At 42.5% G+C, this 18,355-nt stretch overlaps 1 protein-coding gene across 10 annotated transcripts in view; it reads right to left on the bottom strand.

The window, feature by feature from the left end:
• The window catches only part of tbc1d32 (TBC1 domain family, member 32), a 292,534-nt gene that overhangs the window by 105,715 nt on the left and 168,464 nt on the right, over positions 1 to 18,355 (bottom strand). For all 10 annotated transcript variants that reach the window (XR_013887018.1, XR_013887019.1, XR_013887020.1 and 7 more), the window contains one exon: positions 2,583 to 2,676. Coding sequence is in view for 7 of the 10 variants with exons in the window: in XM_080192537.1 (XP_080048663.1) it covers positions 2,583 to 2,676 (94 nt within the window). In the remaining 3 variants the exon portion in view is untranslated. The remainder of the gene's footprint in view (positions 1 to 2,582; positions 2,677 to 18,355) is intronic.

Here is an 18,355-nt window from a genome sequence, read left to right as displayed (position 1 = left end):
AGTCAAAAATAAAAGAAAAGCGTACAAAAGGTTCAGGGAACTAGGTAATGTTTGGGATCTAGAGAAGTATATGGCTTGTAGGAAAGAACTTAAGGAGGAAATTAGGAGAGCCAGAAGGGGTCACGAGAAGGCCTTGGCAGGTAAGATTAAGGAAAACCCTAACACGTTCTACAAATATGTGAAGAGTAGAAGGATAAGATGTGAAGGAATAGGAATTATAAAATGTGACGGTGGGAAAGTTTGTATGGAACTGGTAGAAATAGCAGAGGTGCTCAATGAATACTTTACTTCGGTATTCACGGTAGAAAAGGATCTTAGTGGTTGTAGTGCAGGCTTGCGGCGGACTGAAAAGCTTGAGTATGTGGATATTAAGAAAGAGAATGTGTTGGAGCTTTTGAATAGCATCAAGAGAGATAAGTCGCCAGGACCGGATGGGATCTACCCCAGGTTACTGTGGGAGGTGAGGGAAGGGATTGCAGAGGTTCTGGCAATGATCTTTGCGTCATCGGTGGAGATGGGAGAGATTCTGGAGGATTACGGATGTGGTTCCTATATTCAAGAAATGGAATAGAGATAGCCCAGGAAATTATCGACTGGTGAGTCTAACCTCAGTGGTTGGTAAATTGATGGAAAAGATCCTGAGAGACAGAATTTATGAACATTTAGAGAAGTCTAGTATGATCAAAAGTAGTCAGCACGGCCTTGTCAAAGGCAGATCGTGCCTTACAAGCCTGGTTGAGTTTTTTGAAAATGTGACTAAACATATTGACAAAGGAAGAGCAGTAGATGTGGTTTATATGGACTTCAGCAAGGCGTTCGATAAGGTCCCCCATGCAAGACTTATTGAGAAAGTGAGGGGGCATGGGATCCAAGGGGATGTTGATTTGTGGATCCAGAACTGGCTTGCCCACAGAAAGCAGAGAGTGGTTTTAGATGGGTCTTTTTCTGCATGGAGGTCGGTCACCAGTGGAGTGCCCCAGGGATCTGTTCTGGGACCTTTGCTGTTTGTGATTTTTATAAATGACCTGGATGAGGAAGTGGAGGGATGGGTTGGTAAGTTTGCCGATGAGGTTGGAGGTGTTGTGGATAGTTTGGAGGGATGTCAGAAGTTGCAGCGTGACATAGATAGGATGCAATACTGGGCGGAGAAGTACCACATGAACTTCAACCCGGATAAATGCATGGTGGTACATTTTGGCAGGTCAAATGGGATGAAGGAATATAATATTAAGGATAAGAGCAGTGTGGAAGGTCAGAAGGATCTTGGGGTCCGGGTTTATGAGGCTCTCAAATTGGCTTCGCAGGTAGAGGATGTGGTTAATAAGGCATATGGTGTACTGGCCTTCATCAATCGAGCAATTGAGTTTAGGAGTCGGGAGACAATGCTGCAGTTTTATAAGGTCCTGATCAGATCCCACTTGGAGTACTGTGCTCAGTTCTGGTCGCCTCATTACAGGAAGGATGTGAAAGCCATTGAAAGGGTGCAGAGGAGATTTACAAGGATGTTGCCTGAATTGAGTGGCATGCCTTATGAGGATAGGTTGAGAGAACTCGGTCTTTTCTCCTTGGAGAGACGAAGGATGAGAGGTGATCTGACAGAGGTGTGTAAGATGTTGGGAGGTATTGATCAAATGGATTCTCAGAGGCTTTTTCCCAGGGCTGAAATGGCTGCCACAAGACGACACAGCTTTAGGGTGCTAGGGAGTAGGTACAGAGGAGATATCAGGGGTAAGTTTTTCACTCAGAGGGTGGTGGGTGAGTGGAATCAGCTGCCGTTGGTGGTGATGGTGGAGGCAAATTTGTTAGGGTCTTTTAAGAGACTTTTGGATGAGTACATGGGACTTAATAGGATTGAGGGTTATAGGTAAGCCTAGTAGGTAGAGATATGATCGGCGCAACTTGTGGGCAGAAGGGCCTGTTTGTGCTGTAGTTTTTCTATGTTCTATGTGCCTTGAAATCCAAAAAGAATGGAAGGATATCAGAGGCACAGAAAAGCAGACACTTACAATTTAAATATAAAACAAACAAGGAAAATGTAAGGCACAGAAGGAGTAATAATAACACAAATTAAAATACTTTGAATAGAAATTGTGAAAAGAAAGATTAAAGGAGATTGCTGAAGATAGTGTACATTTAAATTATTCAACTTTGCCGTAAACATATATTTTACCGATCTAACAATAATAGTTATTCTCAACATCTTAGCAGCACTATTATTTTCATACCAAGTTTGATTTTCAGCATCAATATATGTGAACTGAAGACTTATGTTTGGAAATAGCTGATCTACGTCTACCCTTAGGATTATTTTTCTAGTTCTATTGTTATGGTTAGAATTTTAAAGCAAGGGCAAAGCCAATGGTGTGGCAGTTCTGGTCAGTGATGTTTATTCCACCTATAGCAATCTACAACAAATAATTCTCTCCTTTAATAATATAGGAACATCATGGTACCTGTAAAAAGTATGAAAGAATGTCATGTGCAATTCTTAACTGAAGTGTTTGGTAGCTTGTTTCCATTACATTAAACACATGAAATATGAACTCCATTGGTCACTGACGTACTCATTTCTGGCATCTTACCTTGTTTTAGAGCAAGATTTTTCAATGGCTCTCGCAGGTAATACTTTGGTAAAGGGTAAGAGGAAAATAGCGGCCAACGATATGGGTCATTTCCCTGGAAAGAAGAGTGCAGTATGAAATTGTAAGAACAGGTGTAAAGTAATGATTCTGCACATTACAAAGCATAGCTTATATATTTATTGATATTTTAAAACAGTATCATTGGTCTTTGATGTTTTCAGGGTTCACTACTTTCTCACTGAAAATAGCGTATCTTGATGCAATGCCACTAAATTGTAAAACAAAACGGAATGATAGATATCCTTTTCTTTCTCCATGAATGCAAAAGCTAACATAGTTATCCATGCAGGCACCATTCTTAGATCGCACTGATGTCTATGCATAAGATGTTGAAGCCTCAAGGGAAAATAACTACTGTAATTTCAGCAAGATTACTAATATTTCTCTATGACAGTAATTTCCTTGTCCTTTGTATAAAGTTGACAGTTAATAGAAGCATGTAGAATACAAAGGAAACACTGCAGCAAATACTACAACCTGAGCATACTGATGAGCATCATCACCAAATGGGACTTAATTTGTCTGAAAAATAAACTAGAAGAACAACTGCCACAGAAAGATTATAAACCACATCTATCATGAACTGTGCACAGCTCAAATTATTTAATATTTTAAAATCCAGATTCTGCAGTGATGATGTACGTTTTATTAAAAGTGCAAATTCCAATAATTATGCATTGTCATAATTGATCATTAGATCATTTGAAGAGTACAATACAATTTCTGTAATAAATTAAAAAAAATACTCACATGGATCTTCAAACAATACTAACTCAATTTTTGTTCCTACAATTTCTCAAGCTGAAAATTCATCACTATGATTTCAATCAGAAAGCTATAAAAGGGCCTTAGTGAGAAAAGACTTTGCTGTGGCTGTTACATCATATCAATAGAAGTTTGAGAACATTAAGTTCAAAGTAAAATTAATTCTTCAAAATCTTTGAATTGCTTATTCAATGAAATGGGTATTTAACAAAGTTTGTAATAAATATCATGAAAAAAATTATTAGGGAAAATTAAAGCCACCTGGAAAATATTTTAGCTAATTTATTAACAAGACAAGGAGAAAGGGCATTTCAGTGGCAATGATCTGTTCGAACACTGTCTTCTCAGTTTGAAGAAATCCTGTAACAGTTCTCTCTGATGTTGTTAAAGATTCTAAGTTAAATGAATGTGGACAGTTTTAATCAGATTCCCAGTGAATAGAAATTTGTAACTCATCGTCTCCCCGATGAGGCACTTGCTAGCATTAATTCGACAATACTGCTTGATAAGGCAAGATGTTAATAAATTCATGACCTAACTGTAATCCATGATTAATGAAGTTGTGCGTGGGCTGTGTCAGCCTGCTCGTGAGCTGAATATTTCTTCATTCAATAGTTCTCCAATGGATATTCTACTTTTAATACTAAAATGACGACAAAAAATACTTATTTTTTAAAAAAATTGGCAATGATCGCAAAAATATATTTCTTTCTTATGTTGACCTGTCTTGATATTTTTAAAACTAAGCTATTTTAGAGATCATGCATTGTCGTAAATGTGGAAATACAGTGACCTACTGAGGTGACAGTTTCACTCTTCTGAAGGAGTTGGATGTTTCAAAACAGAAGTGGTTCTGTGGTTTTTATGGTGATGCCTTTTCTAGTGCCAGGCCATTTTCTTCCCCATTTCACAACTTGGCACAGTGTTGTGCATATCTAATTCATATGTTTTGGAATATAATTTCTAATATTAGTAATTAAACTTTTCACAAGACATAAATGGGTAAGAAACTGATAGGCAACGCCAAAGCAAATGCAATTCAAACAAGTTTGGAGTCAATCACAGTTAAATACAAATCTACGTTTATCTTACCAGGTCATGGGCAGTGTTGCAAAAGCAATAAACTAGAGGGGGTCTGCTATCTTAGCATAATAGAAGATCTAGCCCTGCTTCAGGAGAAGACTTAAATTATGCATGTAGCTCCCAGATCAAAATAAGGTAAAGTAGGTTGTAAACGAGAGGGTTCCTTAACAAGGCCAATAATTCTGGGACGGGGGGTTGTAAAACTCTATTAGCGATATAAATTATTCATGTGGGTTACAGAATCAGATAGCACAGAAGGAAAATGATTTGTTTACTTTAATGTTTGAGAACATCCAAGAGCATGCCATGTCATCAGGGAGACGAGATGTTAAGAGTGGAAGGTTCCTTTGTTTAATTTAACTGTGTGCATTTGCTGACAGAAGCAGATAGTGCAGTTTGGGTTTCATAAGTGAAAAGTAGCTGGAAGTTCATTCTAGCTTGCAGCTAGTGAGAGAAATTTACAATGAACTTCACAGAGCCTTCTGGCAGAAAGCAGGCAGCTTGAATTGTCAGCTTAGAAAAAGCTATATAGAATTTATGAGAGCAGATTGGGGAAAATACAGTTTATGTATGTCCAAAGATCGGACAGGACCTGAAGACTTGTGTCTTCAAAGAAAATTTCAAGCTAACAAGAACTAGAATTTAAGTCCTATAATTTATCGTGCTAAATTGGCAGTGTTTGTTTTGTTCAGTTTCTCTCTGTCTATATACACAATAAAGTTTGTTTTTGTTAACAAACATGAAATTTTGCGGCATAGTTCTATTGGTTAATCACGGGTTGCTCAATATCTTCAAATATTTGTGATACTTCACAGGATTGTAACAGTGGTGCAAGTTGGAACTCTTAAATTCTGAGTTGCATGCCCCACTACCATAATGATTACACTATCACGTTCCACACATAACTTGGGTGGCTAGGCCAGAGTCAGTCCTTGTTGAAAATCATGTGAGCTGTGATTTTCATTTAAGATGTTTTGTGAAATAACATCAGACGTACCTGTACATGACCAACCCTGTTCCTATACAAAATTATAGAAAGGCTTGCTCTGCCCTCCAGCTATCCACTCATCCCCAGAAGGCTTCTCCTCAAAAACAAAATTATTCATTCATTTTTATATCTGACTAGTCTTAAGAGTTGACTGAGTGTGTTCAGGATATTCTATGGAATAATTCTGATAACGGTAACTAAAGTGGATAATATTTTTTCTATAGACTGGATGTTCCACACACTGCTGGCGACTGACCAAATAACACCGGAGAAAAGAGATTAATAATTCCCTCCATGATTACAAGTTTGCAATATGAACATTAGAATGAGCAAGCTGTAGAAGTCTACTGAGAGTGATCACCCATGTAGACAGCAGTTAGCCATATGACATGGTATAACTTGTTTTCCAAAATGCTTTTCACAAGAAAGGTTATTAAATTAAGCTCCACTCCTGAAGTATTGTGTACAGTTTTGGTGTTGTTATCTGAGGAAGGATGCTCTTGCTGTAGAGGGATTGCAGCAAAGCTTTACCAAACTGATTCCTGGGATGACAGACCTGTCATATGAGGGGAGATTAAGTCTGTTAGGATGATATTCATCTGAGTTCAGAAGAGTGAGAGGGGACCTCATAGAAACTTATAACATTCTAACTGGATTAGACAGGGTAGATTCAGAAAGAATGTTCCCAATGGTGGAGGAGTCCAAAACTAAAAGTTATAATTTGTGAATAAGGCGTGAACCTTTTAGGGCTGAGTTGAGGAGAAATTTCTTCATCTTTTATGGAATTCACTACCACAGAAAATAGTTGAGGCTAAAACATCGTGAGATTTCAAGAAAGAATTAGATATAGCTCTTGGAACTAAAGGGGATCAAATCCTATTGGAGGGCCGGGATCAGGGTATTGAAATTGATGATCAGCCATGATCAAAACTATTGCCGGTGCAGGCTCGAAGAACCAAGTGGCTGCTTTCTGCTTCTATTTTCTATATAAGTATGTTGTGGGGTTCATGGGGTCAACCCCAGGAATGGATAAGAAACTGTTGAAGAGTAAAAAAAGGATGAAATTTATCTACAACAGAAAAACAAAATGAACAATAACAAATTGTCAGCCCGTTAACATCCCACACAATTTTCTTTTCCAATAACTTTTATTGGTGTCAGAAGTGGTTCAGTGCAGACTTAATATGATGAATTATGAGGACACTGTGCATGAACCCAGCGATTTAAAAAAAAATTCTTTCATGGAACGTGGCATCGCTAATGTCATGACAATGGATGATAGCCTCAAATTACTTATGACATGTTGAACTTTTAAAGAAGACATATGTTTTCAAAGAAGGGACATACAAGTTTAAGACTGTAAAGTAACCATTTGCTGGAACATTCCAATATGGATTGAACTTGATGAACTAGACCAGAGAAAATGAATGTCATGCCTTCTTAAAGATAGATTAGCTTCAAAGCAAGGCATTACGGGGTCTAAAGTTAAGGAGAGGGTACAGGTAAGGGAAGAGGCCGAGGATGTCCCAATAATAAAGGGAGTAGGTGGCGTTCTGGCAAATAGGGTCCAGGTGAAGGCTGGGATGAAGGCACTTTATCTGAATGCACGAAGCATTCGGAATAAAGTGGATGAGCTGGTGGCGCAGATCAGCACAAATGGATATGATCTGGTGGCCATTACAGAGACGTGGCTGCAAGGTGACAGGGACTGGGAGCTGAATGTCCAGGGGTATCAAGTGTTTAGGAAGGATAGGCGGGAGGAAAAAGGTGGGGGGGGGGGCGCGTAGCTCTGCTGATTAAGGATTGCATCAGGGTGGTAGCAAGGGATGATATAGGAACCAAAGAGCAGAACGTGGAATTGTTGTGGGTGGAGATTAGGAACAGCAAAGGGAGGAAGACGCTGGTGGGTGTCGTCTATAGGCCCCCGAATAATGATCTGGAGGTGGGGCGGGCTGTTAACGCGCAAATAAGTGCAGCATGCAGGAATGGAACGGCGATAATTATGGGGGATTTCAATCTACATATTGATTGGTCGACCCATGTTGGACGTGGTGGGCTCGAGGAGTTGTTCTTGGAATGCTGCCAGGATAGTTTCCTTGAACAGTGTGTGTTGGAGCCGACGAGGGAGTGAGCTATCTTGGATCTGGTGTTATGTAATGAGGCGGGTAGAATTAGGGACCTTGTGGTGAAGGATCCTCTTGGGGAGAGTGATCATTGTATGGTGGAGTTTCTGGTGCAGATGGAGGAGGAGAAAGTGGGTTCCCAGACACGCGTCCTTTGATTGAACAGAGAGGAGTACGGTAGGATGAGAGAAGAATTGGCGAATGTTGACTGGGGGAGCGCGTTGGTAGGTAGGTCTGCTGAGGAGCAGTGGAGGATCTTTAAGGAGATCTTTCGAGGTGCTTAGCAGAAATTTATTCCAATGGTTAAAGGACCATCGGAGGAGAGGTAATAAGCCGTGGATAATGAAGGAGGTGAAGGAAAGTGTTAAATTAAAAGCGGAGGCGTTTAGAGTAGCTAAGAGTAGTGGGCGAGAAGAGGATTGGGAGAGGTGTAAATGTCAACAAAGACTGACAAAGAAGTTGATAAAGAAGGGTAGGAGAAACTATGAAGCTGGGCTAGCGCTTAATATAAAAAAGGATAGCAAGAGTTTTATAAATATATAAAAAGGAAGAGGCTGGCTAGGGTGAACATTGGACCCTTAGAGGATGAGAGGGGGGACTTAGTGGTAGGGGATGGGGAAATGGCTGAGGTCTTGAATAACTTTTTTGTTTCGGGTCTTCACAGAGGAGGACGTGAATAATTTGCCGGGTGTTAGCGATGGAAAGGTGGTAGGACTGAAGGGTCTCAATGACATTATTGTTACTAGAGAGGCGGTGCTCGACAGACTGGAGGGACTGATTGTGGACAAGTCCCCAGGACCGGATGGAATGCATCCGAGGGTTCTGAAAGAAATGGCGGAGGTGATAGTGGATGCCTTGGTGGTTATTTTCCAAACGTCGCTGGATTCCGGGGAAGTGCCGGAAGATTGGAAAACGGCTAATGTTACGCCGTTGTTTAAGAAGGGTGCCAGGCAAAAGGCAGGGAATTATAGGCCGGTTAGTTTAACGCCTGTTGTAGGTAAAATGTTAGAATCCGTCATCAAGGAGGAAATAGCGAGGCATCTTGAGGGGAATTGCTTGATAGAGCAGACGCAGCACGGTTTCGTTAAGGGGAAGTCGTGTCTGACGAATTTACTGGAGTTCTATGAGGATGTGTCTAGGGTGGTGGATAGAGGAGAGCCGGTGGATGTGGTCTTTCTTGATTTTCAGAAGGCGTTTGACAAGGTACCTCACAAGAGGTTATTGCAGAAGGTAAGGGGGCATGGAGTTGGGGGTAGGGTGTTAGCGTGGATAGAGGATTGGTTGTCAAATAGGAGGCAGAGAGTGGGGGTTAATGGGTGCAATTCGGATTGGCGGTTGGTGACTGGAGTGCCCCAGGGGTCGGTGCTGGGGCCTCAGCTATTTACCATTTATATAGATGATCTGGAGAAGGGAACCGAGTGTATGGTGTCGAAATTTGCTGATAACACCAAGATTGGTGGAACGGCAAATTGCGCGGAGGGTGTGGAGAGTCTGCAGAAGGATCTAGACAGGCTGGGCGAATGGACCAGGAACTGGCAAATGGAATTTAATGTTGGCAAGTGCGAGGTGGTCCACTTTGGTAGGAATAATGGTAGGAAGGACTATTACTTACGTGGCGAAAAACTGCAGCAGGCAACGGTGCAGAGGGACCTCGGGGTCCTTGTGCATGAGTCGCAAAAACCCAGCCTGCAGGTGCAGCAGGTGGTCAGGAAGGCGAATGGGATGCTGGCCTTCATAGCGAGGGGGATTGAATATAAAAGTAGGGAGGTCTTGCTGCAGCTGTATAGGGCATTGGTGAGGCTGCAGCTGGAGTACTGTGTGCAGTTTTGATCGCCGCACTTACGCAAGGATATTTTGGCCTTGGAGGGAGTGCAGAGGAGGTTTACTAGGCTGATACCGGAGTTGAGGGGGTTGAGCTATGAGGAGAGGCTGAATAACCTAGGCTTGTACTCGTTAGAGTTTAGAAGAATGAGGGGAAATCTCATTGAGACATATAAGATGATGAATGGGATGGATAGGATAGAGGTGGAGAGACTCTTCCCGCTCAGAAAGGGCAGTAGGACTAGGGGGCACAGCCTCAAGATAAAGGGGGGGCGGTTTAGAACGGAGTTGAGGAGGAACTTCTTCACTCAAAGGGTGGTGAATCTCTGGAATTCTCTGCCCGTTGAAGTGGTGGAGGCTGCCTCGCTAAATATTTTTAAGATGCAGCTTGATGGGTTTTTGATAAGCGAGGGGATTAAGGGTTATGGGGAGAGGGTGGGAATGTGGAACTGAGCCACGACAGATCAACCATGATCCTATTGAATGGCAGGGCAGGCTCGAAGGGCTAGATGGCCTACTCCTGCTCCTATTTATGTTCTTATGCAATGCAAAAACTGTAATCTCCTGCAGAGATAATGGAGGCAGAATACCATGTCAGCATAAATCATCTGTGAGAAGTATCCCAGAGTGAGGTTATGAGTTGAAAGAAAGCAGTTCGGGGTTTTCAACTTCCAGGAATACACAAGGAAAGAGGTTAACAGCTGAAAGAGTTATAATCACTGAATACAGTGGGGTTTCCCTTGAAATAAGTGCAGCATAGTTCCAAAGGAAGCAGCTGTGAAGATATTTTAATGCGTTTCCCACACTTCAGATGGGCAGCACAAACAAGCTGACCAAGGGACAAGAGCATGAGAACTCTGATAAGCACAAGGTGGTAGGCATATCAGCAGGCGTGGATGTTTGGATGGTTAACCATGTAGGTATACCTCGTAATTAGTTAAACATTATATCTAGACAAGCATATAGAGGCTGTAACTGGTTAACTATATTCACCTGACATAAGTTAAGTAATCAGAACTATTAGTAATTAGATATCAATGACTTTAGAATAAATGCATACTTGTGATTGGTGTATACAAATTATTTGTAAGATAAGGAAAGGTATAATTGTTGATGCCATATATCACTCCAAGTCCTTGTGGAAGACAGACTTCCTTTTAATGTTATGAATAAAGGCCAGTTTAAAAGTTCGGTCCATAGAAGGTGCAAAGTGTGCACTTGCTGGACAGTGGCAGAATTCCATATCAAAAGCCAATTGCAACCATGGCATGTGTGGTGATCTGTATTCTATTTAACTATGCTATTGTGTGCTGTGCAGGTCATAACTTAAGGATATCCAATAGGCATCACTGTGCGGGGTGGCACAGCAGTACAGTGGTTAGCACTGTTGCCTCATCGCAGCAGGGACCCAGGTTCCATTCTGGCCTCGGCTCACTGTCTGTGTGGAATTTGCACATTCTCCCCATGTCTGTGTGGGTTTCCTCCAGGTGCTCTAGTTTCCTCCCACAGTCCGAAGATGTGTGGGTTAAGTTGATTGGCTACGCTAAATTGACCCTAGTGTCAGGGGGATTAGGGGAGTAAATATGTGGGTTTACAGATATTGGGCCTGGGTGATATTGTAGTCAGTGCAGATTTGATGGGCCAAATGGCCTCCTTCTGCACTGTAGGGATTCTATGAAAAGTCTCTCCCTCTCTCTCATTACTGGAAGCGAGTGAGGAATGCCACAATCAAAAGGGAATCAGGACAACCCCATTTAGCTAAACTGCAGAACTAAAATCTCTAAATTAACTGCTCAGTTGCCAAAGTCAGCACTACCAGATTACCCAGCTTAATGCCAGCTACTCTTCATAGACAACCCAAAGACCAATTACTTTAAATTTTATTTTTGGACATGCTTCTCATTTCTAATCTGTGTGAATGTTGTTGCATTTCATTATTTTCTTCTTGTGTTTTAGTAACCAATAAACTCATTTTTCTTTAACTCAAGAAAGCCTGGTGAAATTGGCCCATTTTAAGACATAAGTACATTTAGACTAGAAAAGATATCCTCAAAAGAAGGGATCCTTCTTAAATTAATCTTATTGCAACTAACTGAGGGGATTGAATAAAGAAAGGGGGCCAGTTCATTCCCTTCTCAAGCAGACGTATCTTATCTGGAATCATAGGACATTGGGGTACCTTGCCTATGGACCTGTCGTAACACTGGCTTGGCCAGCACTTTTATTACCCATCCCTAATTACAAAATGTGCAAAAGAGGTGTATTCAAGTAGTCAGGTCAGAATGACTGTCCTTGATACTAATGCAGCATTTGGCCAATTGTAGTATCAATAAGTTCATGTGAAATTAAAGTCAATGGGAATCAGTGGGAAAACGTCCATCCGTTGGAGTCATACGTTGTACAAAGAAAGATGGTTGTGGTTTTTTGAGGCCTATCATAAGTTTACGGCACAGATTGGCTCAATGTTTCTGTGCCAGGCATCATCTCAGCCCCAAAATATTGCTGCACAAGTTCTTCAGGATAGCACCCTATAGGTTTAGCCACCTTCAGTTACTTCATCAACAATCTTCTCTCCATTACAAGGTCAAAAGTGGGAATGTTTGCCGATGAAGGAACAGTGGTCAGTACTATGTACGATATCTCAGATACTGAAACAATCCATTGTCTATGTGGAGATGAAGTGGATAACATTTAGGCTTGAGCTGATAAATGACAGGTAACACACAGATGTTGGGCAATGACTGTCTCCAACAAGAGAATCTCTTCCCCTTGACATTCATCGGTATTAACTTCATGGAGTTCCCCACCATCAACATCCTGAATATTATCGCTGACCAAAAACCGGACAAGCCGTTCAATGATGACAAGAACAAGTCAGAGGCTGGTATTTCTGCAGCTTTCACATGACAATGTGCAGAGGGGTGCACATGCTTCATGGTCCAGGGCTGTTGTATTGAATTGAAAGTGGTGAAATGGGAGCCATTTGCGACCTTGTCAATCTTGTTTTAGTCTGCTAACCCGTCAGGTGACTTTCGGTCAAAAGCTGCCGATGATAAGGTCACTATTTTTAAACATTAGATATCCATTTATTTATGTCACAAATAGGCTTACATTCATAGCAATGAAATTACTATGAATATCCCCTAGTCACCACACTCAGGTGCCTGTTAGGAGACACTGAGGGAGAACTTAGCATGGCCAATGTATCTAACCATCATATCTCTCAGACTGAGAAAGGAATCAGGAGCAAATTATATATATTTGTAACATGTATAAATGATTTGGAGGAAAATGTAACCGGATTGATTAGTAAGTTCGGCGATGACATAAAGGCTGGTGGATTTGCGGATAGCGATGAGGACCATCAGAGGATACAACAGGATATAGATCAGTTGGAGACTTGGGCGGAGAGATCGCTGATGGAGTTTAATCTGGACAAATGTGAGGTAATGTATCTTGGAAGGTCTAATCGAGATAGGAAATATACAGTAAATGGCAGAACCCTTAAGGGATAGGCAAAAGGATCTGGGTGTACAGGTACACAGGTCACTGAAAGTGGCAATGCAGGCGGAGAAGGTAGTCAAGAAGGCATACGGCATGCTTGCCTTTCAGCTGGGATATTGAGTTTAAAAATTGGCAAGTCATGATGCAGCTTTATAGGACCTTAGTTAGGCCGCACTTGGAATATGGTGTTCAATTCTGGTCGCCACACCACCAGAAGGATGTGGAGGCTTTGAAGAGCGTACAGAGAAGATTTATCAGGATGTTGCCTGATATGGAGGGCATTAGTTATGAGGACAGGTTGGAGAAACTTGGTTTGTTCTCACTAGAGTGACGAAGGTTGAGGGGAGACCTGATAAAAGTCTACAAGATTATGAAAGGCATGGACAGAGTGCATAGTCAGAAGCTTTTTCCCAGGGTCAAAGAGTCAATTACTAAGGAGCATAGGTTGAAGGTATGAGGGGCAAGGTTTAAAACAGATGTATGAGGCACATTTTTTACAGAGAGAGTAGTGGGTGTCTCGTTGCCAGGGGAGGTAGTGGAAGAGGATACGTAGTGACTTTTAAGGGGCGTCTTGACAAGTTCATGAAAGGATGGGAATAGAGGGATATGGGCCCCAGAAGGATAGGGAGTTTTAGTTAAGTTGGGCAGCATGGTCGGTGTGGGCTTGGAGGGTAAAGGGCCTGTTCCTGTGTCGTAATTTTCTTTGTTCACCCAGAGAAAACCCACACAAACATGGGGAGAACATGCAGACTTCGCACAGACAGCGACCTAAGCTGGGAAATGAACCAGGGTCTATGGCACTGTGATGCAGCAGCGCTAACCACTGTGCTGGAAAATTAATCGAGTAAGAAGCTGTAACTTAAATGCCAATGTATTTGTCAACTCTCTGTACACCCAATCTGCATCACACAGTGCAATTGTAGATTAGTGGCACCATGTTCAGATATGTGTAGACATGTGTACTAGAAGTCCCATGGGTGCCAACTGATGCTGCTCTTTAAAAGTGTGGACCATGACTTGGCACCTGGTGTTGTGAGACTTCTTACTGGAAGGGGTGGGGCAGGGAAGTTATGGACTGACACTAACTTATGTTAGATATGTGCAGCAAATGTTCCAAAACCAGGAAATTAGCTCAAGTATATTAACTGTGATGTAAACTAAAGGATTGTGGGCTGGATCTGCTAGCCACAGCAGGGAATCCCAATGGCCAATTGAATCTGGCACAATTTAATACTGCCCTGCCCTGAACAGGTTCCTACATCCCCTACCTACAATACATGTTTGTCTGTTTGCATTTAATTGGTGGGCTGCAAGCCCAATTTAGCCGCCTACTGCGATGTTTCCCCTTCCCCTACTAGAAGTCCCATGGGTGCCAATTGGTACTGCTCTTTAAAAGTGTGAACCATGACCTGGCACCTGGTGTTGTGAGACTTCTTACTGGAAGGGGTGGGACAGGAAAGTTCTGGACTGACATTAACTTAAGTCACAGTTCCTACACTGGCTGGCCCGTTCTAAGGAATCTGGACACTCAACAGTAAGATGGTAGTGTTATCTTCAAGCCTGAGCATCCTACGGGCTTACCTGTTTGCCTCTGATAGCGCTTGTGCCGTCTCACATTCCTGCTAACATTAAACCTCCTATCAATGGTCCATCATCATTAATAATGCAACAATATCTTCATCCACAACCTCCAAGTTGGGCTCAGGGGAAGAGGCAGTTGTCGGCATGGTCTGAGGCTTGTAGTCCACACGTACTTAGGTCTCGTCTCGTGCCTCATACAATGGACCACATGGCAGCACTGATGGATGTAGGATGCATGGGGCCGCAGAGTGGCATCCATTTTAACCAGAAAATGAGCTGCTCCACTGCTGAGAAGGTGATGGGAGGGCTGCCCCTGGTTGACAGGTCATTGACAACAATAAGGGACGCTGGGCATTATCATGACTGTGCAAGTTAGACAATAAGAGTGGCAGCCCCTCAAGGTTATGGTAAGAAATAGGAGTAATGAAGGTTGGGCTGGCTTCATATGCAGGACGACAAGGGGAATAGGGAGGAACTAAGGGTCCAGGCCTGAGTGGCCTAGCTAACTCCCCCTCCTTCTGCTCACAGAATTTCCATGAATCTTGCAATTCAGCCAGGCCAGGAGGCAAAATTCCTCATCACTGCTATTGAGGCAGAAAGGAAGCATCAAGAGGGTTCTGGGGCTTATGCTGGTTTCTGGAGTACTGGATGATTGTAAGGTGACATGAGGCAGGGGGTTAACAGTCAGGGCTGGGAATGCTCCCGGGCCAGACAAGTGTGCACTCCGCCTTGTAACTCTAAGGAGATTATTTAGCTCCCCCTGACACTTTAAGTCAGTTCTCCTGGTCAGGCTGCTGGTGCTTACTGCCTCCCCGACCGCATCCAAAGCTGGGTTGACGGTACTGCCTGGAGATTTTTTGCCCACATATAGAAGAATGTGACCCTCCTCTCCTCCACTGCATTGTGCATCCGGTCTAGGTCTGAGTCTAGGAACCTCGGAGCTGCCTTCCCTCTAGCCATCTTCTTGTCTGCAGTGGCAGGCAGTGCTATGAAGAGCATACAAGCTTGTGCACATCATGGCTCACAGCTGATTCTCAACTCCAGCAAATCAGGTGTCTGGGGAATCAGGAAATCAGTGTGGTTTCCACCAGAGAAACGCTGACCCATGTGCACGTGCTGAATTAGACCACTTCAGCACTGCAAGTGCCAGCAGGAAACGCTCCAATTTCCCAAATGCTGCAGTACTTAGCTTTTTTCTGGAGAATCGCAGCCAACAGCAGTGCCATTCAGCTATGCATTGGGCAAAAAATGCAATTGGAAATCCTGGGTGGAAACAGACACCCAGTGTAACAAATTTTCACTTAAGTTTCAAGTTGGTCACGTCTTTCATGCTTGTCCTCCTGGGAAACTAGAGTAAGAAAATCAGCTCTAAAATGCTTTTGAAGAAGTGAAAGGAGCACAAAATTTCACTGTCCAATGAACAGAAAGAAAATCACAAGTGTAGTGATCCAGCATCACACTGCATGAGGAAAGGTGGTTATTTTCTCTGGAGGATTTTGAAACAAGGGTGAGAAAAAGCTTTTTTTTCACTTTATAGATCCTGCACTAATACATTAATTCCATGGCAAAAGCATCAGTCTGGTTTTGACTGTCCTAAATGTTTCTAACTCCACCATTCTGCCTGACAATTTATTTGATGCATTTACCACTTTCAGAAAAGATATTCTTCATAATACTGATTCTTTTTAGACTGTTTTAAACATGTTGCTTCCTATTCTATTCTTTCAAAATTATGTTCTTGATTTCACTTTGACTACCTGATTATTTAATATAGCTTTTTGACAAGTCTTCTTAGTATGTACACCTCAAGTTTATTAATCATTCAAGAATCATCAGCAAAAGTGAAAAGGATTAGATGATTCATACAGGAGATTATCGAAATGGAGAAGGTGAAGTCGTTGAAACCTAATTAGTTGATATGAAAAGGGTCAGGAGATATACCATGAATTGACAGCCATGAGCATAGCTTAGAGAAAGTAAGAATGACTTCAGTGTGATAAAGTAGTAAGAGCTATTTATTCAGATTAATCTTCAAACTTGTTAACAACTGAGATGATAGGAGCAGCAGTACAAAATAGTTGAAAGTTGGAAATCCAATGCTCTGGTAATTGCAGTGAAAGCAGCTAATGAAAGTAGAATGATAAGTCAAAGTGGTATGGACCAGAGAATCACAGAAGTTTGCAGTTCGGAAGGAAGTCATTTGGTCCATTATGCGTACCAGCTCCAGAGAAATTCAAAACCAATTCTGCATGCTTCCTCGAACTCTAAGATAGCAGCTAACTGGGAGGCAAACCTGCATAGTAAGTCCATAGGTTCACATTAAATGAAGGATAAGAAACATTAGACAGAAAGCTCATGGAAGGTTATGATTGTCCTTTGCAATTACGATTGTCCTCTGCAATTATGGTTGCCATCTTATGAAAAAAATTGGAAGTGCCGAAAAAGCAAGAAAATGGAAGAGAATCTCGCTGGCTTTTTGGGTGAACTGAATGTTGCAATCTGATGGCACTTAGTGCAAAAAAAGCACCAGGATGTGATTCTTGCCAGTGGGAGTGGGGCAGAGTCTGAACTCACTTAACTCTGGAGGTGCCATTGCAATGTACTAGGAGGTCTCTGTCAACCTCCTCACCCCCCTCAAAATGGACATCAAAACCCTCCCTCTGCCACTGTCAATCGCGCCCTGCACCTGTCCACCCCCACCTGTGCCACAGACATCAGATGCCACCCCCCCACCTACTGATTGACACTGACTGCAGAGTTCTTCCCCTCCCCCTGCTGATCGCCCCCAACTGCAGAGTTCTCCCTTCCATCCACAATCGCCCCCATCTGCAGTGTTCCTCACCCCCCACCAATTGCAGATTTCCCTCCCTCTCACCCCAATCGCCACCACTGCAGAGTTCCTTCCCTCTCTCCCTGATTGCCACTCCAGCACAATTCAGAGTTCCTGCCCTCCCACTCCTCTGAAGCTCCCCTTCCACATGCTGCTCCTGCACCACCACCCCCCCCACCCCATCCCACCACTGACTCACCCCAACTCTGGCTTTGCCCCTCTCAGGCCCTACACTGCTGGTACAGTTATGGTGCCTGGTGTGCAGTGCAAGGGTGCCCAGTGAGTAGTTCCATGGTTCCTGGTGGGCAGTGCCAAGTGGACACTGCCCCATGGGCATTGCCTGGCCCTGTCCCCAACCATCCAGGGACTTAAATGGCCTTCAACCGACATGGTGAGGACATCACTTTTTTTCCTCCCGCTGATGGAGACCATATGTGCTTCTCAGTGGAAGAACCTTGACTGACGAGGTGGTTAAGGTAAGTGAGCCTAGATGATGGTGTTGTCATGGCGGCGCAACATCGAGGGCCAAAGGGCCTGTACTGCGCTGTAATGTTCAATGTTCTATAACTGATGCATACTCGAGCAAGCCAGAGGATATTATCACGAGTTATACTACATCTGAGCAAACCACTGAAAATCTTGACAAATTTTTTGCAGATTTGGTAAACTAGAACAGATTCACCTCAAAGTATATTGTATTCAAGCATATAAAGTTTGTACCTTATCATCCATCAACCAAATCAGTTAGCTGATTGTACATTTGCTCAGGACCTTAAAATATTCATCTAATTCTGTTGCTGAGGCTACTGACATGAGTATTTCATTTGCCTCTGAACTGCTGCAGCTTTTATTTATTCTTGAAATATATCTATTGCATCTCATTTATTTATAAGATGTATATATAAAGATTTAAACTGTCCGATCCTTGAAACATTCTTTAAGAGCTCCGAGAGAGCAAGGTTCATTATCAAATCATTTGAAGAATTTTTTAGTAGCTTATAGAAACACTACTCATGTT

This window comes from Carcharhinus amblyrhynchos, chromosome 7 (genome assembly GCF_965287045.1).
Source record: "Carcharhinus amblyrhynchos chromosome 7, sCarAmb.v2.hapA, whole genome shotgun sequence".
NCBI classification, from domain to species: Eukaryota; Metazoa; Chordata; class Chondrichthyes; order Carcharhiniformes; family Carcharhinidae; genus Carcharhinus; species Carcharhinus amblyrhynchos.
This window is presented reverse-complemented; position numbering and strand designations above follow the sequence as displayed.